Here is a 20793-nt window from a genome sequence, read left to right as displayed (position 1 = left end):
CCCTGCCCGTCGGGCTATTGTAGGAAGGAAAAATATATGTCAATGCTTTTGCATTCTTTCAGAAATGTAGCTGGGTAATTATGTCATTGGCATCGGTGATCCACTGTCAATATGTGACATATTGAAGTCGCGTTTGAATTTGCGCTTGTTTTTTTGCTTTCACTTTGCAATCGTGCGAACTGTGTATAGAGAGCGACAGCACTGATCTGTGAGTGATGATAATTTGTGCACCAATTCCTCTGACATCGTCTTATCAATCGTTAGCTTACTATGCAAACATGACAAGTGAAATCTCCCACAGCAAGCTTAAACATGTGAGAGGTTGATCGCGCAGAGAATCGCTGAGCTTATGTGAGTGCGTGTGTAAAAGCATTTCAGTTCTGCTGAGCCAAATAAGACAGGTCGGGGTGAAGAAGTGACAGCCAAAGAAAAGCTTACCACAAAACGGAGAAGTTATGACAAATCAGACTATAAGGCAAAAAGAAAGTGCAGCTTTATGGTTTCATGGACAAAAGAATTTCTGTGGCTGCAATATGACGAGCTAAATAACCAGGGCTGCACATAAGTGGTCCGCAGGTGCGCATTCGCTGTCAAAATAAAAAACACGCACAAGGGTTAGGGTTAAATTTAAAAACTGTACTTTTGAGTTAAAATATATAATTTATAATTTTAATAATTTTATATAATTTTAATAAATGACAAATTAAAAATGCATGAACATTTTTTTGTATCGAAAAAATATCGAACCGTGACACCAAAGTATCGAACCGAACCGTGAATTTTGTGTATCGTTGCACCCCTAGTATTTAGGCATGTAGACATAGTCAAGATGATCACATGCAGTTCAAAATGAGCATCAGAGAGGAAAAGAAGAGTGACTTAATTTAGAATGGTCTGAGTATTTCTGAAACCGCTGTCCTATTGGGATTTTCCCATGCAACTATCTCTATTTAGATAGAGGCATTTAGAGGCACCACCTTTTCACAGAATGCTCTGTCATATCAGGGAGTGAGCTTCTGGAATAGTCTTCCACTGTCAGTGAGGGAAAGTACAAATCTCCCTTTAAGAGTCACTTAAAAGGGTGACTGAGGGACACACAAACACGTGATCATGTTTAATTAATCATGCTTTATATTGGACATGAAAAAGAGTTAGTGTATTACAAAAAGGGAAATAACTATTAGTGTAATGCGTCAGTGCAATATCAAGACAGTCAGGGCATGTGTAACACTGGGGTTTGTGCAATATAACTGATGTGTTTCCGTTATTGTTATCTATACTGTCCTCTTTTGTCCACTCTTCTTGTAATTGTTTGTTCTAATATAATGTGAGCACGGTTTTTGTCCTTGTCACATGATCTATAAATAGTGTCTCTGTATGTTTTTCCTAACTTGTGTGTAACACCAACCTGCCAGAGGGTCTGCAGATTGAAACCAGCCCAAGGCTATAATCTGGCATATTTACATTAGTTAAAATGTTCATTAATATGTATTGCACCTCTTTCTAAATAAAATAAATAAATACATAACTAAATAAATATTTCTTACAGAGAATGGCCCAAAAAAGAGGAAATATCCAGCAAGCAAAAATGTCTTGCTGATGACAGAGGTCAGAGGAGAATCGGCAAAAAGCTTTGAACTGATAGGAAGGCAAAAGTAACTCAAATAGACACTGTTTGCAATCAAGATATGCAGAAGAGTATCTCTGAAGGCACAACACATTGAGCCTTGAAGCAGATGGCCTACAGCAGCAGAAGACCACACCTGGTACCACCCTGCACTGTATCAACAGTTCAGGCTGCTGCTGGTAGTGTAATGGTATGAGATATTTTCTCAGCACACTTTGGGTCCTTTAGTACCGAGCAATGCGACAACCTGCCTGAGTACTGCTGCTGACTATGTGCATCCCTTTATGAACACCTTTATGTATCCATCTTTTGATGGCTGCTTCGAGCAGAATAACGCGCCATGTCGAAAAGCTCAGATCAACTGAAAATGGTTTCTTGTACATGACAATGAGTTTACCGCACTCAAATGGCCTCCACAGTCACCAAATCTCAATCCAATTCACTTCATAGATTCACTTCATACTGCTGAGTAGACAACTCCATAATCCTTTATCAGTGATAAAGCAGTGTGAAATGTCAATATAAGAACCTCTCTGATGACTCAAGTTACACTCATGCAGACCCAGATGTTCATCGATATGCTCAGTGTATATTTGTCATATGAATTTACAAACAATATTGCTAAATACTTTGGAACTGGAGACTGCAACCTGGTTGGGCATGAGTAAAAGTAAGCTGTGTTTCAGATCAGCAGACCATATAGATATGACTCTACACCCATACATCGAATAAAAAAGTGTACAAGATTTACACATATCTTTATATGATTTATTTATTTGTTTTATTATTTATGCGTTGTTGGACTTTGCAGCACTATTTACATCAAAGCTAAGAGTATGTTAGACTGAAACCTACCTTTGTAAACATGAGCAGAGAGTATGAAATATGCATTGACTTCAGAAATCCTGAACCAGGCATATTCTCTACAAGTCCCTAAGCTTCAGCTACTAAGTCAAGAAGAGAAGATGCTTAAGAAAAAGCTCTGTACAAAAGAAAGCCTTCCAACACTTGTTGTTCCTAATTTGTACTCTAATGTCATGTGTAAGTCACAGTTATTTGGCAATATACAAAAGGCAAATTGTTGTTAACATATGCAGTATTTGACTTCTAAAGGCCCAGCAAAGCACATAGTTATGAAAGTTAAATAAAGTTATCTAGACAAAACTCTACAGATGCAGTTCTCAAAATAGGAGCAGAAGGACCAGCTGTCTGTGCACGCACATGAACACACATACACATTTATATGCTTTATCTGTCTCCAATGAATTCAATCTAATTTACACAAGAATCAGATATTACAGAGGTTTTATGTGGGGACATTTAAAGATACAAAAAATATTGTCTCCACTGCACAGCCCAGCTTCTTATTACAGCAGACACTCTGGGTCATTCAGTACTTGGTCGGGTTTGGAATCTAACAGGAAGTTAAAACTCAAAGGCGCACACACACACACACACACACACACACACACACACACACACAGAAGCACACACAGAAGCACACACAAATGCACTCGGGCACATACACAACACCCCCACACTCACAGTCGCACATTCCCACTGTTTAATATATTTCTGTGTCTCCAGTTAACAATATTTTGTGTCAAATTATAGTGGGCAAGATAAATAGTGGGTCTGTGCAACATGGAGAAAATAGAACAGGAGGAAAATGTGGGGCTTCCAGATGGGTAGGAGGAGAGGAGAGGAGAGAAGAAGAGAGGAAAAGAGAAGAGAGCAGAGGAGACCTTTGACTTTTAACAAAGCCTTTAATGAATCAATTCCTTATTTACAGTCATACAAAGAAAAACACAATATAACTGCACATTTTCACAATCTTACCCTACCCCACAGTAAACCATTACCCAAGAAACTGAGACCACGCAATTCATTATTCACTGTGTACAGAACATTTCCTTCACCCCCCCTAAAAAGAGATGAAATGATCCAAGTCTGCAACCATTTCATAGTAGGTGAACTCTATTCTGATACGAGCAGACACCAGACTTTTGAAGTTTAACATCTGCAGACCCTGTTCCTTTCATTTTATTCCTCCTGGTTAACACAATCCCAGTTTTTGCCTGACCTATAAGAAAACTGACTAGATATGTCTCCACTATGCTGCACTATCTGTCTGGGTTTACAAATGAGAATGTTGTCGTCCCTCACCTGTCCGAACGCAGCCAGAGGAACTAGCCTAGGACAGGTTACCCACAGAATTTGCAGGGTCTCCTGTTATGTGGTCTATATGTGCCACATATCTGTTTGTGGCCCCAGCCCCCATGTGCCACTCTCCACTGGAGAACCGCACTGTGCTTCTTTATAGGTTTGTCCAGCTGCCTATAGGAGAAGAAAACTAGAACAAGAAGTAATGAAGCTCCGTTGAGAGCTTTCATACTCGCAGCATACAGGAAATACATATATCTTTGAGGCTTTAGGAAGATCAGTGAGCTGCAGTGTTTCAAAAGATACAAGAGCCACGTCTTCTTCATGTTGCTCTACTACAGCGTTGATGGCAAAGGAGTTCAAACCAATGGCTGCGCTTCTGCGGAGCCTACAAATAATGCTCATGGAGACCAGGAAGGGCAAAGCACAAAACCAGTTTAAGAGCTGATGGCAACAGTTTTACACTGCTCTCCTGATCTCAACCCTTCGAACTTTGTCAGGCCAGCTGTTGTAAGGATTCTTTGTATGCCAGCAGAGTTAAGCATCCGGAAACTGAGTAAGTGGGCTACAGAACAGAGGCTCTTCCCTCATGTTCCCATATACGTCTGCAGTACGGGGGCCCCACAGGGAACGGTTCTGGCTCCGTTCCTCTTCACCATCTACACTGCAGACTTCTCCCACAATTCCACCCAGTGCTTCCTGCAGAAGTTCTCTGATGACTCTGCAATAGTCGGCCTCATCACTGATGGGGACGACAAGGAGTACAGAGGACTGACTCAAGACTTTGTGGACTGGTGCCAGCTGAACTACCTCCAGATCAATGCCAGTAAAACCAAGGAACTGGTGGTAGACTTCCGCAGGCACAAGCATTCTCCACTGCAACCACTGAACATCCAGGGTATGGACATTGAGGCTGTGGACAGCTACAGGTACCTTGGTGTTCATCTGAACAACAGACTGGACTGGACTCATAACTCAGACGCCCTCTACAGGAAAGGGCAGAGCAGGCTGTACCTGCTGCGGAGACTCAGGTCGTTTGGGGTGGAGGGCCCACTCCTGAAGACCTTCTATGACTCTGTGGTGGCTTCTGCTATCTTTTATGGTGTGGTCTGCTGGGGCGGCAGCATCTCTGCTGGGGACAGGAAGAGACTGAACAGGGTGATCCGAAGGGCCAGCTCTGTTCTAGGATGCCCTCTGGACCCAGTGGAGGTGGTGAGTGACAGGAGAATGGCGGCTAAGCTGTCATCCCTGTTGGACAACGTCTCCCACCCCATGCAGCAGACTGTGACAGCACTGAGCAGCTCCTTCAGTGGGAGACTGCGGCACCCACGGTGTGGGACGGAGAGATTTCGCAGGTCTTTCCTCCCCACTGCTGTCAGACTCCACAACAAAGACTTTAACTGAACAAACACACACATCCACACATGTGCAATAACACTAAGTGCAATAATCTTTTCTGGCATCGTTGTATTTTTACTCAGTTGTATATAGCATTCGTATTCTATTTTTATCTTATTGTATATTTTTATTCTATTTTATTCTACTGTATATAGTATATTATTTTATTCTATTCTGTACAGCTGTGTACTGTATTTATTCTTATTGTATTCTAATTTTTGCGTCATAACTTTTGCACTGTCCACTTCCTGCTGTGACAAAACAAATTTCCCACGTGTGGGACTAATAAAGGTTATCTTATCTTATCTTATCTTACTTTTGAGCACTCTTAAGCCAGTGGTCTTTAGCATGTCTTTAGCACAGAGGTAGAATGATGAAGTTCCTAATATGTCCATACTGGTAAGTTAAGTTAAGTTAATCAGTCTCTTCTGAATGTCCTGCACCAGTGCATTTGAAGGCTCAAGAAGATTATTCACAACCGGTCACCGCTGTCCTATAGGGGGCTATAAGACAGCTGTGACTGGGCCCGCATTCATTTAAACAATCGGGCACTAATTTTCTCCACTACACCCTCCCAGTTTTTCCTCTGCAAATCATCATTGCCAAGAAAAACCCCAAGGCATTTCATCCCCTGTCTGCTCCACTGCAGCCCAGCTGGAAGTAATGGCTGCTTGTTTGCTTTTCCACTCTCCTAACAGTAAACCTTCACACTTTTGCCAGTTAACTCTCACAGAGGATACACACTTACACAGTGGTAACTTTTGTTCCAATATGTGAGCATCATTTTTGACTAGCAGACAAACTAACTGGCATCTGCATCAAAGTTTAACCCGGTGAGATCCTGTCTTAATTGGTTCAAGAGGGGCTCAATGGTGAGAGCATACAACATAGCAGACATTAGCCTAATGCCTCTCTGTACAGGGACTGGTCTGCTGAGTCCCCCTCGTATCTTCAGCAAAACAGACACATTTGAATAGGGAAACTTAATTCATGAAATACTTTTTATTCCAAACCTAAAAGCTTCAAGCATCCTAAACAAATAAAAATGATCCACTATGTCAAAAGGATTTTCTTGATTTATAGAAAAAAGGCGTACATCCAGACCCTGACATTTTGATAGGTCATTTCATGACTCAAAAACAGATTGTCTATTTTTGTGCTTTCAAGAATGTAATATGACTGATTGTTATTGATAACAGAAACCAAAGTATCAAACAGTCCTTCAGTCTATTTGAGAGACATTTTGTAATTATTTTATAATCTATGCAAAGGAGAAACACTGGACTAAAGTTTCTAAGCAAACCTAGATCTCTCTCTTTTTTTGTAAATGTTGGCAAAATTGCTCTGAAGCAGCTGAGCAGCATTGTTGCAGAATCTAATAAGTCTCTAAAATGTTTATACAAATCTTTTCCCAACACAAACCAAAACAGTTTATAGGACTCTGCAGGGAGTCCATCGATTTCTGATGCTCAGCCACATGTAAGCTGCTGGACGGCAGTAGACAACTTGTCAAAAGAAAGGGGTGTCTCAGTCGAAGTTTTCTGTCTGTATCTAGTGTTGGCAGTCCTTCCATTACCATATCCATGCATCTAGGATCACAACTGTCATCAAAAAGTTCACTAGATTAGCTGCTGTGGTCCTGTCAGGAAGCTTCAGGTGTCATCAAATTATGATACCTAACTTCTGTTTTCTAATTTAAAAAAGCTTGTTGTTGGCACATTAATGGAAGATATTCCATTTCTGACTGAAGTCCCCTTTTTTTTGCTCTTGCTTTACTCCCAAGTTTTGCTGTAGCTCTGCTTCCCGATTAATGAATGTATCCTCAGATAATCAAATTTGGCTTTCTAATACCTGTAAATAGGCGGTTTTGCTGACAAAAGGTTCCAGTTTGAGTTTTCCCCAATTCACACCATTGAGTTACTGATTGGAAGTGATTTTTTTTTCTTAAACCCAAATGACTCGAAAGTGACTGACAGATGATCGTTTTTATGAATTAACTGAATATTTAAATGCCAATAATGAAAATGATGAATAATGAAACTACCCTTATTCTTCTTTAGGGAAATAGTCCAAAACCACCACCACAAAACCAATTCCACACACTCACTGGCCACCTTACACTCCATCACTCCCAGCACACAATGTAAAGAGGAAAGGAGGGACAGTTCTAACTCCAACCACAGACACCTGACCTGTAAAACCCAGTTAATCTCGTCTTCTTGTGAACTTGTGCGGGCTAAAATACCAGCATGGCTAAAACTTGCAGAATTTACCATGCACGTCCCTGTTTGCAAAAGCTTGCTGAATAATTACATTTATCAACAGGGATATTAATCTTTGAGTAGAATGGATGCAATTACTTCTTTGTGTTTCTTTACATTTTGGTTAATTTTTCCGGTCGGGTCAGCAGGACAGTATGGAAGTGGAAAATGGAAGTCACAGCAGACACAAAGTGACGCTGGGTGTAATTGGGCTATGCTTGGCTCAGAGAGAGATGGGAAGAAAGCAGGGTGGTGGGGTGGGGGTTGGGGGGATGAAGCGAGAGAGCCTGGAGGACTAATTAGTGATTATAACTTGGCGCTCTCCAAACATAAAATATTTCTCAACCCAAAAGACAGAGGAATGATTAAAAATAAAAGAATGGGAATCAAACACAAGGAGCTGTGAAACACCCCTCTGGTCCTGCGTGTGCATGTCTGCGAGTGTAGACGTATGTAGCATGCATGAGTGTGCATGTGTGAGTGTGTGTACTGGCTTCTTTGCCCCCTCATTAAACTATGCTTTACTCTGGTAAACGGCAACAGCACAGAGCTCAATGTCAACTGGAGAGGTTACAGCCATAGGCAGGCTCTGGGACACACACACACACTGACACGGATAAAGTTTCTCACCAACATGTTATCTAACAAATACTTAGGCAGCACACCCATTTTGTTTAAAAATAAAACTTTCTATAAGTTTCCAAAACCCTTATACTTCTGTCTATGTACTGACACGGCCAAAAGGAGGAAAGGAGGAGTTTGAGCCTTTCACGACCTGTGCCAGGTTGTGTTGCACTTTGGCAGTTTGCACATCAATGTCAAAAATCAAGGGCACAACTTTGGAAAGAAAATGGGGTCAAAAGGACTGTAGCTGCGCATCACCAAATCTGAAAATGAAAAAGAATAGTTTGGGCTTTTTGTTTTGAGGACTGTGCCTGTAACAGTGCCTGACAATTCAAAACAAATGACTAAGATTTGCACAAATAGTCCCTGATTTTTTTTAAAAAGGTTTGGAGTTACACATGTGTGGTATTGTGTGGGTGCAGCTGTCAGAAGAACACATTTCTCTGGAGGGGAGAGAATCAACATTAAATCATTCTGATAAGCTCCAACACTGACATGGAACGATTTCAATTATAAATAGTTTAAAAAGTTAAATAGTGACTAAACTACTACTTGTATATTTAATAGCTGCATTAATTAATTAATAACAAAGTATCAGTCAATATCACCATAATATATAATGCAAGCGTGCCAGATTTATACAAAAGGTTCAGGATAATTCCCATCAGCTGTTCCTGGATAGAAAACAAGATGACAGGCTAACAGAAAATCAGTATCTTTTTTTGTTATAGTGAATTAAACTATTTTGTATTTTACTGTCCACCCCAGTGGCTTGTATGACTGAACAGCTGGAGTACCCCCACTGGAAAAAATAAGTGTGCTAGAATGGATCTGCTGGGATTGGCTCCAGAGCCACCTCTACCAGGAATTGGATAAATGGAAGAAATTGATAGATGGAATAATGGATGGATGATCGTTTTTGTTTTTTTGTTGCCAGACAACGATGACACTGAGGCCTGGAGATGGTTACATAACAACAAAATGGGTCAATTATTGGTTCAAAATCCTCAGAGTGGTACTCGCCTAAATGAAAAGTAAAAATGCGTACATTTACATATTTTAAATTAAAATATTTAATTAAAAAACATATTGACAAATATTTCAGCTCTACTACTATGTATGACAGTTTGGGGGGAATTTATTCAGACACCCAAAGCTCCAAGTCAGAGTAACATGGAGTGAAAGAGCCCAAACCATCGAAATTGTGATGTTTAAATTGTGCATACAAAGGGGAAACTCACTGTGAAATGATGTGCTGATAGGATATATATTTCTGAACTGTAAAAGTGTTTTCAAGGATATTTCCCTACACCGCCTGTCTCCCTGGTGGGAGGTCGGTATGTGCCTGCTCATATAAGGCTAATGATGTAATAACCATGCCTCCGACTGATCCAATCAAGCTTCAGCTGAAACTATAACCTTTCAGCCACTTGGGACCGTTCTAGTTAAATAAAGACTATTGTAGCCATCTGCAGTAATTTTTATTTAGTGGAATAGGTCTGTGGGGTGGGGAGGTCAGACAGTTCAGACACAAAAAGAAGGAGCTGGGGTGAATGTGGGTTGCAAAGCAGCTTGCAGGAATAACTGAAGGGATGGTAAAGAGCTCAGGCGGCTCTGTGTAATCAACTTATCTGTTAGGACAGCTGCTGATTTTGACTATATGATCTTCCCAATTAATGCAAAATTAGTGCTTGAATATTTAATTTGGACTTTTGGATTTTACTCTAGGTTTAGCTGTAAAATTTTAGTTCTGTGTGAATTTTTTTTCCACCCACAAGAGCACTGTATGACTGCAAATCTTTATGCAAATATTCCACTATGAAAATCTGTTTTTTCTTGTACTTTTTCACACAGCATGTAACAAATTAAAATATTAGATCTACTTGGTGCTTATTCAAACATTTAAATTAATTTTATCTAACCATTCCAACACATTCACAAATATGAATGCAGGGATGAACAGCTGTAATACTCACAACACCTATTTCCCTACACCACAGTCTGAATGGAACAGAGAGGCCTGCAATAATCACTCAGGGTTTCCATAATGGATTCATCGTCTAGTAACTGACAACTGCCAATCTCCCCCAAGTGTAACTTGTTTTTCAGACATTCCTGCCTGATGTTTTAGCCACATTGGAAAAACAGGAAATATCTCCACAAACAGCGGAGTGCTGTGTATGTGCATATTTAATCCAATGTATCTGTTTAATGGCTCACAAACAACAGTAATGGCATTAATAATAAATTAAACATGCACACGTACTCACACACCAGCAACCCAAGCTTTGTTTGGTCTAGAAATTGTAGCTCCCATAAGCTGAGGCACTACAGCACGCACGTGTGAGTGGGTTACTGACAGTTTTCCCTGAGATGTCTGCTCTTTACCTATTATTATTGTTGTTGCTATTATTTTTTTTAATTATCATGTCTGGTTGACATGATCGGCAACTCATTGATACCACTTGCAATCCCTCTCCTATCACCTTAAGTGTGCCGCAAAATCATGAATGGTGCACATGCATCATCAATCATATAATTAACACAAATATAAATGCGTGCGTGCACACACACACACACACACACACACACATACACACGCACACATTCACACACTCATGCACAATCGGTTACCATGAGAACAACTATGCACAAAAAGAGATACACACCCACACACAGGAGGCAGATGATGGTGTGGAACATATATGATTTTTGATCCACTTCTTATCACGTTATTGTCATGCAGCAACACAACCAGACAACGGGCGTGTGAGCGCCGGTAATGAGCCTCTCATCACACCACACAGCTACGTACACATCTCTGCACGATGAGAACAGCGCATTACGGCAAAAACACTGCCTGTTTCAGAGCATTTTGTTTCATATCATTAAGGACAAAATAGTACCGCTCTCACATTTGCTTTTTCCCCCCACTCGTACAGTCGAGCGACATGTGGAGCAGAGTCACATGCAGACGCGTTGTGGCACAGGCAACTGTCATCTGTGTGATGCACTGAAGTCTGTACCAACACATTTGACAGTTGCATCATTTGAATTATAGTGGGGGAGAAGCTCTGAAGTAGAAGCCTTTAAAATGCACATTAGACCACACAATGACATGCACATTTGCACAGCGTGTGTGTGCATGTCTCATATTGAACTGGAGCTTTAAAAAGAATTTTTTAACTTAGTATTCATCTCAGTCTGGCTTCTTAATATACGAGCCAGGATGTCAAGGGTCCCCACAAGAGTAATCATATCTTTTCATGAGCTTGAGTCACACGATGAAACTCTAAAGTTGGTCTTTGTCTACATTTCAAAAGTTTGATAGCCTCCTCGTGGTGGTGCTCCGAAGAATTTGCTGAAACCAAACAACGAGTAATTCCAGATGGATAGATAACACAGGCTTCACCATCAGTCTGCCCACCTGAGTGTGGTTTGTTATCTAAAACTAGTCCATAGTCTATTACCATGGACAGATACACATACACCCCCAATCTATTATTGAACAAAAGGCTCACGCCTCCGCTCAGCCCTTCAGGGAGGAATCCATCCCTCCATCCCAGAATAATTTCACACATCAGTAGATACACAAAAGAGGGAGAGAGAGCGAGAGAGAGAGAGAGGAAAGGGAAGGAAGAGAGGAAAGGACAGAGAGCAGGAGGAACGGCCTGGGTAAAAAATGTATGGGGTCACAGCTCAGTGCTTGTGGGAGACCAAGGTGTCAGGGGGAGCCATGCGTGACAAAACAGAGATCCTTTTGCACACAGGGAAACAAACGCACATGCACACACAGCCACACACACACACACACACACACACACACACACACACACACACACACACACACACACTTGCAAAGTGATGCACATGCCAAGAAAAAGGTGAGACTAAGGACATATCAGATGAAGACATGTAAAGATTGAATCTGACTTAATAAGAGGCATTCTCGCTCAAACGAAGTCTTAATCTCTTTATCTATCACGCTCGTTTTTCGTAGCCTCACACACACACACACGCACACACACACACACACACACAAACTAAGGATAATCCTGATTCTGCATGGCTTTTATAAACAGCATGTAAAAACCCAAAAGCCATTGACGATGAGGACACCCAAAGCCAATTCTTGATTTGCTTATGTACAGACATATGGAAACAAAGAATTATATAGAAACACACACAAATGGATCTACACAGTAAATAATTACACACACACATGCATACAAATATTGAAGAGATGTGCCCAAGTAAATAAAATCTCCAAATTTAACAGCTGGCTTGACAGCTGATTGGTCCAGAAACCCCGCATCTAAAAATGTTTTGCATTACAATCTATTGTGGACATTCAACAGTACACGCAGATAAAATTTCAGGACAATGCTAATTTAATATCCTATACGCTGATGACAAAAACTGGTAGATTTCTTTGAATGTCTGCAATTCAGACAGATTAAAAAAAAGTCAACAGACAGGGGAAAAAATCAATTCTTTTGTCGCAGCAGCTTCAAAATAATCAATGGCAATAATCTAGGGTTCCTTGCGCCGGATGCACAGGCTGAAATACATACATGCACTAAACGCACAGTGAGCATACACATGTCTCCCACTAAGAAAGCACTAAGCAAGAGGAGCAGCAGACACAATGGACTGTTTAAGTATGCGGAAAACTTTATGCCTGGGTGGAAGAGGAGCTTTGAAGAAATCCGCTGAGGGACAACCAACCTCCCCCTGAACTGAGCCTGCACCTCCTCATCAGAGAGGGAGAGAGAGGCATGGGGAGTGGTGTGTGTGTGGAGGGGGGGCAGTGGTACTGGGGGTGTAGAGACAGAAAGAGATGGAGAGAGAAGAGTTGGAAGGGAGACTTAGGGAGACAAGAAGGGAGTAAGGCCAGGAAAAGGGGCAGAAACAAGGTGTGCTCGTCTAATTCAGAGCATTGTCCACAATTGCTTGTGGTTGGCTGATGTGTGGAAGTCCCTAACCGGTAGCAGTCACGTTGCTCTGAAACACACCGCAAACACACACACACCGCACATGCACACTGCTTATTCATACAAACACACTGTTCAGTAGGCACCGTGCTTAACTATGACCTTCATTGAGATGGATTGCATGAAAAATGTAATGACTTTCCTGAGAGAAAAACCACAGGCCAAATCAGCTTTGCATTGCATAATAATGCTGGACTTGGTAATCAATAACACAAACACACATCCATAATGGAGTGCACAGTCTGCACATGGAGAAAATGTCTCAGCAGAGGCCAACCACATCACAATGGATGGAGGAAACCACCAGTGGAGGGGCTGTGCGATGCATAAACAAGGAGGTATTGACGATAAATGCCTGCAACCATTTCCACCCATCAGACACTTTTCTAAGCTAACAGCTTAAGTCTGGAAACAACATGCAACTCTGAAAAGCTTTTCGCACGCCCAAAATGTTCATCTCAGGGTTATCCTTGGCCCTAAGTAAATAGCTGTCCCGAACCTAACTTGACCCAATTTTACATTCTTGGCTAAGTTATCTATTGTTCACACAGCAAAGATGATGCTAATTTTGGCCTAGAGCAAAGCGATCTCTGCTCTTTATGAATGAATGGTAGCTGTGTTTGCTTTGGAGCCAAAAACATACAACAGTTTTATCAACTTTCTCTGGTTCCATAGCAAAAAATGTATCTTACTGACCAGACCTTCTTTGAACCTAGTAAAACGCAGCACTAGAAACAATCATATCTGTACCCTCATTCCTTGTTTTTTCAGCCTATAAGCCTTATTGTTTCAGACCTCAAATCCGCTGTTTCCTATGCCCTACCCCAGAATGGTTTTGGGTTACAAAGAAAAACAGACAGCAACATGCCAAATGGAATCTATACTCTGTCAGATTTTCGCTGTGAGTTCAGGTTGCTGATGGTTGTTTTTTGGGCTTTTTTTTTGTTACTTCCCAGTGTCACAGTTTTAGGATCCCATAATGAAAAGCTGCCATTGTGTTTGTTTACCTCCTCTTCATCTCTCAATGTGACATTAGTTAGAGATGAGTCACCAGCCAGGAAAAAAACAAAAACACTGTTCATCTTTGTGTCACAGATATTTCCCTCTTGAGTGTGTCTCATTCTCACCTCGTTGGTGTTCCAGCGATGGCGCTCCTTGGGCAGAGAGGAACATTTGGGTAGACACTCTAGCAGCTTCTTAGGAAGGTAAATCTTCAACTGGCCGGGCTCATCTGAGGTAGGGAAGAAAAAAAAGAAGAAGATTAAACAGGATAAATGACAGACGAGTAGAAAGAGAGGACTAATTGCACATTAGACACAAAGACACCTTGAGCAGAATAGCAGAATTCTTGGATATGGCAAAGGAAAATTATGAGTTAAAATTATAAGTACAATTTTAAAGGTTTGATGTGAGAGATGTGTTCTGTCCATCTTGTACTTGAGTGGGATATTTGAGATTTATCAGGAATATTTTTGGCATAGCAGTGGAAAGAGATGTCTGCAAGGAAGTCTGAATGAGAAACCGATGAAGTTGGGTTTAATATTTCCACATCATCTTTATGTCACTGGGCCTTAATATAGCTTATTATCTATGTGTGATTCAAAGTGCTACACATGAAAAGGAGAACAGAAGTCCTCCAGTCGAGGTAATCAAGTTAACAATAGCTAAGCTTGCAGAGGGAGTGGCGGCTGGGTTACTTTTGGACCGCAAGTGAAGATGCACCTGGGGCCCACCCACAAACAGATTTAGATAAAGAAGAATCCATTATCATACATTATCAGTGCATTTGGGGTTGATAACAATCACAGCTAATCACAGGGGCATTACTTATCCCCATTAAAAGCAATGCTTTTCCCACAGTGTTACACACACAGTTTGGTAATGAAGTGGAGAACCCAGAATAGCTCTCCCTGTGATTTAACTAATATTCTTGTACAGGAGGCAGAGTGACGCGCGAGTAAGCAGGATCAGACCATGTACATACACATAGGGTAATGCGTCTATGTTAATCTGTTCAATAGAAATCTCCGTATTTCTAGTGTTACTAAACACTAGATAAACAAAATGCCCACTATTGAAATTTAGACCTTATTTTACTATAGTGCACATAATCTCTGTCTGTCTGTCTGCAAACTCCTACAGTCAGGACAGGAGCAATCACACTTGACACATATAGGTCCCTGAAGGGTTCACTAACCAACAGCTAGTCATTACAATAAAACCACTGTATTATTTTAATTTCACAATAAATTCTACCTTATCAATATTGAATATATTCATTACTAATATCCCCAAATTGTGACAGTATCAATAAACTGAAACAGTAAGTTTTGAAGTCAAGTTTACTATACTCTGTGATTGTATGAACTGGGATATACTAGTTAAAAGGTGCCAAAATTGATTTTTATTAAAATGCTAGCCAGATTTCTTCGCCTCTGGTTACAACCTCTTTGAGAAAATGTGTAAAAACTCTCGACAAAAAAAACATTGCAGGTTAATTTTGTTGTGTGTTTATTTATTCATCATCCACCACCCTTACATGAGTGAAAATTCAGAAATACAAGCTTCTAAACCCAAGTGCCTTTTTAAAAGGAATTATGGATGCTACCTTCTTTGCTGATTGGCGGATGGCAGTCAACGAGGTGAATATCAGGCTATATTTGTGTTAGGCTGATGAATCTTTACTGAATTCAAAATAGACACTGTAGTTTATTTTGAGTCAGTCCCACATACATTGTTTTTCTGAGCAAAAATAGCCTCCAAATGTTCACTGTTTTCTCCTGACTAATGTTTTCTAAAAACTACAGGGCCAAGCTTTTTTTTTTTAGAAAATTGCTCTGCTTTTTTTTTTTTTACATAACAATATAATTGTGGCTCGTTTTCAAACATTTACGTAATTAGCAGAGGAACCAAAGGGCTGAGAGCCACAGACAGTTATACCTTATGCAGTATACAGTATAATTAATGTTGTGGAGGGCGCTATATGAGATCGCCACGGCAGAAATATAGTCATACTTGACAGCAAAGCTGATTGTTGGTGTTGAATTACCAGTGAAACTACCCCTACTGTGCTTCTCTTCCTACTGCTGTGCGCGGAGAATCACCAAAATACCGAATAGGTGCAGGGAAGGTAAAAAAATAAATAAATAAATAAAATAAAATCCACCAAGTCTCAGCCTCAGGAAAATACCACCTCACCAGTGTGTCCACACAAAGACAGACCCCCTGTTATGTGTTTGTGAGTGTGTTCCCAACGGGTGTGCTTCTCAGAAGTCAAAGCGAGCAAGCACTCAAAGGTTATTGATAAGCATTTGAGTAGAGGGCGTCCATTCATGACTCCCCTGGGAAGATAGGAATTATACTCTACCTGAGGGAAGATGACAGAGCAAGAGAAAAAAGACAGATAGGTCAGGTGGGAGGGTCAGCATGGGAGACAGAGAGAGGCAAGATGACAAGGAGCCAGAAAGATGCTGTTAATGAAGAAAAAAAAAGAAATTTGGGAGACTGGAACAAACTAACACAAAGATGCAAAGAAGAAGAATAATTGCTGTAGCAGGACAGGGGAAGGGGCTATATGTGTGTGTGTGAGTGTGTGTGTGAGTGTAAGTAGCTATCTGAGCATGTGTGTGTGTGTGTGTTTGTGTCAGTAGGAAGTGTGTTCAGGCACGTATGCTCCCCCTAATCAATTATGCATTTATTAATAGAAGGCCTGAGAAGACAGAATTTCAAACAGCTGAACTGTGCAGCAGCTTAGTTAAACAGCTGAATGGTGCAGCTTAGTTAAAGCCTAATTTCTTTTTTAGCAGCACTCCAGCCTCTCTGCTATGAATGCCAATCAGCGTTTAGACCCCACCCCTCCTGGCTATAACCCCCTCCCTTCCTCTGCTGTTCTGAAGAATTCTCATCAGAGCCTCGCCTTTGAAATGTACCAGAACCACCACATCAAACAAGCCCGTTGCACATGCGCAGGCACGCATACACACACAAACACGCACGCATGCATACACATATGCATGCTCATACATACAAACAGACACATACAGCAGTGCCTGCTGATCAAAGAACACACATCACAGTATTTGTCCCAGAGTGACTTCTTCTTTTTTTTTTTTAAACGAGTGACCTTGGTGCCCAAACCCCTTTCAAAGCACACCTTCATGGACACAACCATCATCTTAACCTGTCCTCGCATTTACTCTCCCTGCTAACGAGGAACGGAGGACCAACTTTGCAGATTTGTTGAAAGCTGATGAGCTTTTACACCCCAAAGAGTTGTATCTTGTATTTCTAACAATCCTGAACTAGAGAATGCGTCCCTGTTTTGAAAAGATTCAGCCTCAGTGCTGTTGCAATCGTCCTTTCCATCTGCTCCAAATGACTCTCGGTGGAGCCATACTATTGTGTGACATGGGGTAAAAACTTGTCTTTTGTTTTCTGGCTACCCAGGAAAATGAAGCATCCTGGGACCCAAGGAATGCACATCTAAATATGAAAATCCGACGCTGTTCGCCTTTACATTTGTATTTAAAATCATAAAACACTTTCAATACCTGCATTGCTTCGTGCGAGTCCCTCAGCAGCACGCCACAAATTCTGGGTGTACACAGATCACTCACTCACTTGCTAATCTAGTAAAAACGAGTCCAAAAGAGTGACAATGCCTGAATGCTAATGTGAAACTGATGGCTCATTAAGTCATATAGAGGTATGTGAGCTAAAGACCGAAAATGTTCGACCAAAGTGAAACATTGCTTTGGGTACACTATCAAATGCCACCATTTAGACTGGAATCACACAGAAGAGCGGCCTCCGACTGATGAATATTTTACCTCATAAAACTGTCATCTCCATATTTAACACAGAAACAAGCCAATGCCCTTGTGAGATGGCTGTCAGTTAATTATAAAACTCTCCTCAGTAAAGAGAGAGAAAAACGCTCCAAATGCAACTCTTAACTCTCCCCCTACTGATATTAGGAGGCGTCAGGGGAAATTTTCACATTTTCCCCCTTTTCGGGATGAAATTAATGTGACAGAAAGAAAGGCTCATTGCACAGCAGCTAGATAGAGGGATGGCAGGGAGGAGGGTGAGAGGAGGGCAGCAGGGAGAGCCAGGGCACGGAGAAGATGGTTTGGGGGGTGGGGGTGGCATGGGATGAGTGAGAGTGCAGGAAGAGGGGAGGAGAGACGAGAAAAAGAGGGAGAGCAGGGGGCGGAGGGGGGGGAGATAGAGAGATGGGCGTGCATGCTAATTTTATCATTCTGCTGATAAACTTTTCCTCCAGTAATCCTCCAGCTGGGACGTGAGAACAGATAGGAGACAGGGATAGGCTCGGGAAGCCTTGGTTTTTATTAAACAGTCATCAGAAATAGAACCCTCTATTCTATTCTATTCTATTCTATTCTATTCAGTCCAGCTTTCATTCCCTGTTCAGCATGGTCTGGTGCAGAAATGAATAAGGGGTTGAAGTAAGGGGTGGACAGGGTTGTTGTTGGGGTGGGTGGTGTTTAAATATACCCCCCAACACCACCACCACAACCACCACACTCCTAACCCCCTCCACTGCTAGCCATCACTTCACTAAATGTCCGTCTGCTCCTCCTCGCATCTGTTTATTTTCCTCCAATTTGTCCCTCTAACACACATGCACACAGAGGCACACACATGCATTTGCTCCATGTCCTCTGGAATCAATAGCCAATCAAAGCAATCATTGCCTTTATAGTCTGTCTAACAGACAAAAGCAATCGCACACATGCTTGCTACACACTCACACACATCCGCGGCCATGCACCGACCCCAGATTACACACTCCATCTCACTTCTAGTTTAACAAGGCCCATTGAGGATTATAGATACATAATGCCATGTGTACAGATTAGGTGTGACAATAAACTACTGACAGCCAAAGTAAGCCCTGCCTTCTGTATGGCTATGTGCAGGAGTGTGTGCGTGTGCCCACTAATACTGTACTGGCATGCATGAATAAACATGATGTGTAACAGGGCTGAATTGGAATGACGTCTCAGCAGAGAGAAATAGAGATAGTGTGTGTATGTGTGTTTGTGCGTATGCGTAAGAGTGATCAGTTACAGGGCAGATGAGGAGGAGACCTCAGTTCCCGCATCGCATCATTCTGCCAGAAGGCTTTTATGCTTGCTCCCAGAGTCACCCTGTGCTACAGACAAATGTGCGGGTGGCACTTAAACACCCTCACAGACAGACATGCACACACAAACTGCGCCAAGAGTGTTTGTGTGACTCTTACTGTTGGCTTCAGTGTCGTCACTCTTGGGAGGGGTGTGTCCAGTGTAGCCAACAGCAATCCTGACCATTCGCTCTGGATTTCTTATCTTCTTCAGTCCTACAAAAAGAGAAAAAGAAGAAGAAGAAAAAAAAAACAGGGACATATTTAGGAGACACTTCAGGCTTTGGTTTCCTTGGCAGTCGTACACCTCACCTCAATCTTTCTCCTCTAAAGCCCAGAAACAAAACTCCAAGTGATATGCATGTGGGCTGATCCATTTTCTGATCCACTAACTTGCATCCATCGTGTCCCCTGATCGATTGGCCACAGAAGATACACTGCCTCTGTGTGTGTGACTAACTTGTTCCCAGCTTTAGTTTCTCTTCACTCTCATCATTTCTCTGTTTCCCTGACCACTGTTGCTATGATACAAAGTAGACCAACCAGCACAGAGGGAGATGGTCTTCCAGGCTATATGGTGGATGTTGTTCTGATGCCCACTGGTGCCATCCACATCTACCAGGCAGGGGGAAGAGTGGAAGGCTGTCTCCTGCCTTCGTCGCCACAATTCATTTGGCTTTCATTCAGCAAGGCTCAGACTTTTAAATCATTATACCCAGACTACACGCAACACTGAAGGGGCAATGGATAAAACTCCAACACACTGTGAATCTGTTTGCGTGAGTAGGTAGGGTATAGTATGGGCAGGGGGGAAGGTTTAATATTTATGTGGTACACTGCCTGCTGATCTGCCCATGGGCCTTTTGTCTCATCAACAGTTCTAGTCTTTTCACGCAACGGGACTCTCAACCCACGGCCTTCCTTTCGCCTTTGGCAACACTCTGCATGCTTGCTTGCACGCATGGATGTATGTATATGCGTGCCTGACTTTAAGTGCTGTACACACGATGTACTGCAGAAATGCATGACGGTAGTTCAAGTGTTGCCAAAAATTGCCCCTTTGAGAAATCTTGCTCAGTGTTGCTCCCTAGTGGAGAGAGTGCTGAAAGCTCTCGCTGACAATTTTACTACAGCTTTGATTATTTAACCCCCCCCCCCCCCCCCCCCAAAAAAAAAGAGTTTTCCATTAATTAATTAATTAATTTTAATTGCTAAGGAACTGTGGTGTCTGTAGCAAGGGTTCTCAAACTTTTTGAGGTGAGGGAGAAGATATTCTCAGGACTGCCTCACAAAAACTAAAAACAATTTAGATGGTTTAGGTGTAACATCACTTTTCAGAGCAAGCTGATAATGAAAGGTATGCAACAGCAAGAACTGTCTATTAGACACTGAGAGAAATGACTGGTTTCATGACAGATTGACAGGATGTGTCATAGCCATATCAGGGTTTATATTGGGCCAACACAAAGGGAGGGAGTAATGTACACAATATGCTTGTTTTGTTGGCATAAATGGTCCCCCATCTGTGTATATATATATCCACTTTTTAATGAAACAACACAATTTTATGATCTACTA

The 20793-nt window shown here is 41.6% G+C and overlaps 1 protein-coding gene across 8 annotated transcripts in view; it reads right to left on the bottom strand.

The window, feature by feature from the left end:
* The window catches only part of LOC146574019 (calmodulin-binding transcription activator 1-like), a 55541-nt gene that overhangs the window by 33534 nt on the left and 1214 nt on the right, over window positions 1-20793 (bottom strand). For all 8 annotated transcript variants that reach the window (XM_085273560.1, XM_085273561.1, XM_085273559.1 and 5 more), the window contains exons 2-3: window positions 19336-19431; window positions 14195-14298 (exon numbers count right to left, since the gene is read on the bottom strand). In XM_085273560.1, coding sequence (XP_085129686.1) covers window positions 14195-14298; window positions 19336-19431 — 200 coding nt within the window. The remainder of the gene's footprint in view (window positions 1-14194; window positions 14299-19335; window positions 19432-20793) is intronic.

Source organism: Mchenga conophoros, linkage group LG5 (genome assembly GCF_057382185.1).
Source record: "Mchenga conophoros isolate Kocher_MC1m ecotype Shallow Benthic linkage group LG5, M_conophoros_male_GT1.1, whole genome shotgun sequence".
In the NCBI taxonomy this organism is placed as follows: Eukaryota; Metazoa; Chordata; class Actinopteri; order Cichliformes; family Cichlidae; genus Mchenga; species Mchenga conophoros.
The sequence above is the reverse complement of the archived record's forward strand: the minus strand, read 5'-3'. Positions and strand labels throughout refer to the sequence as shown.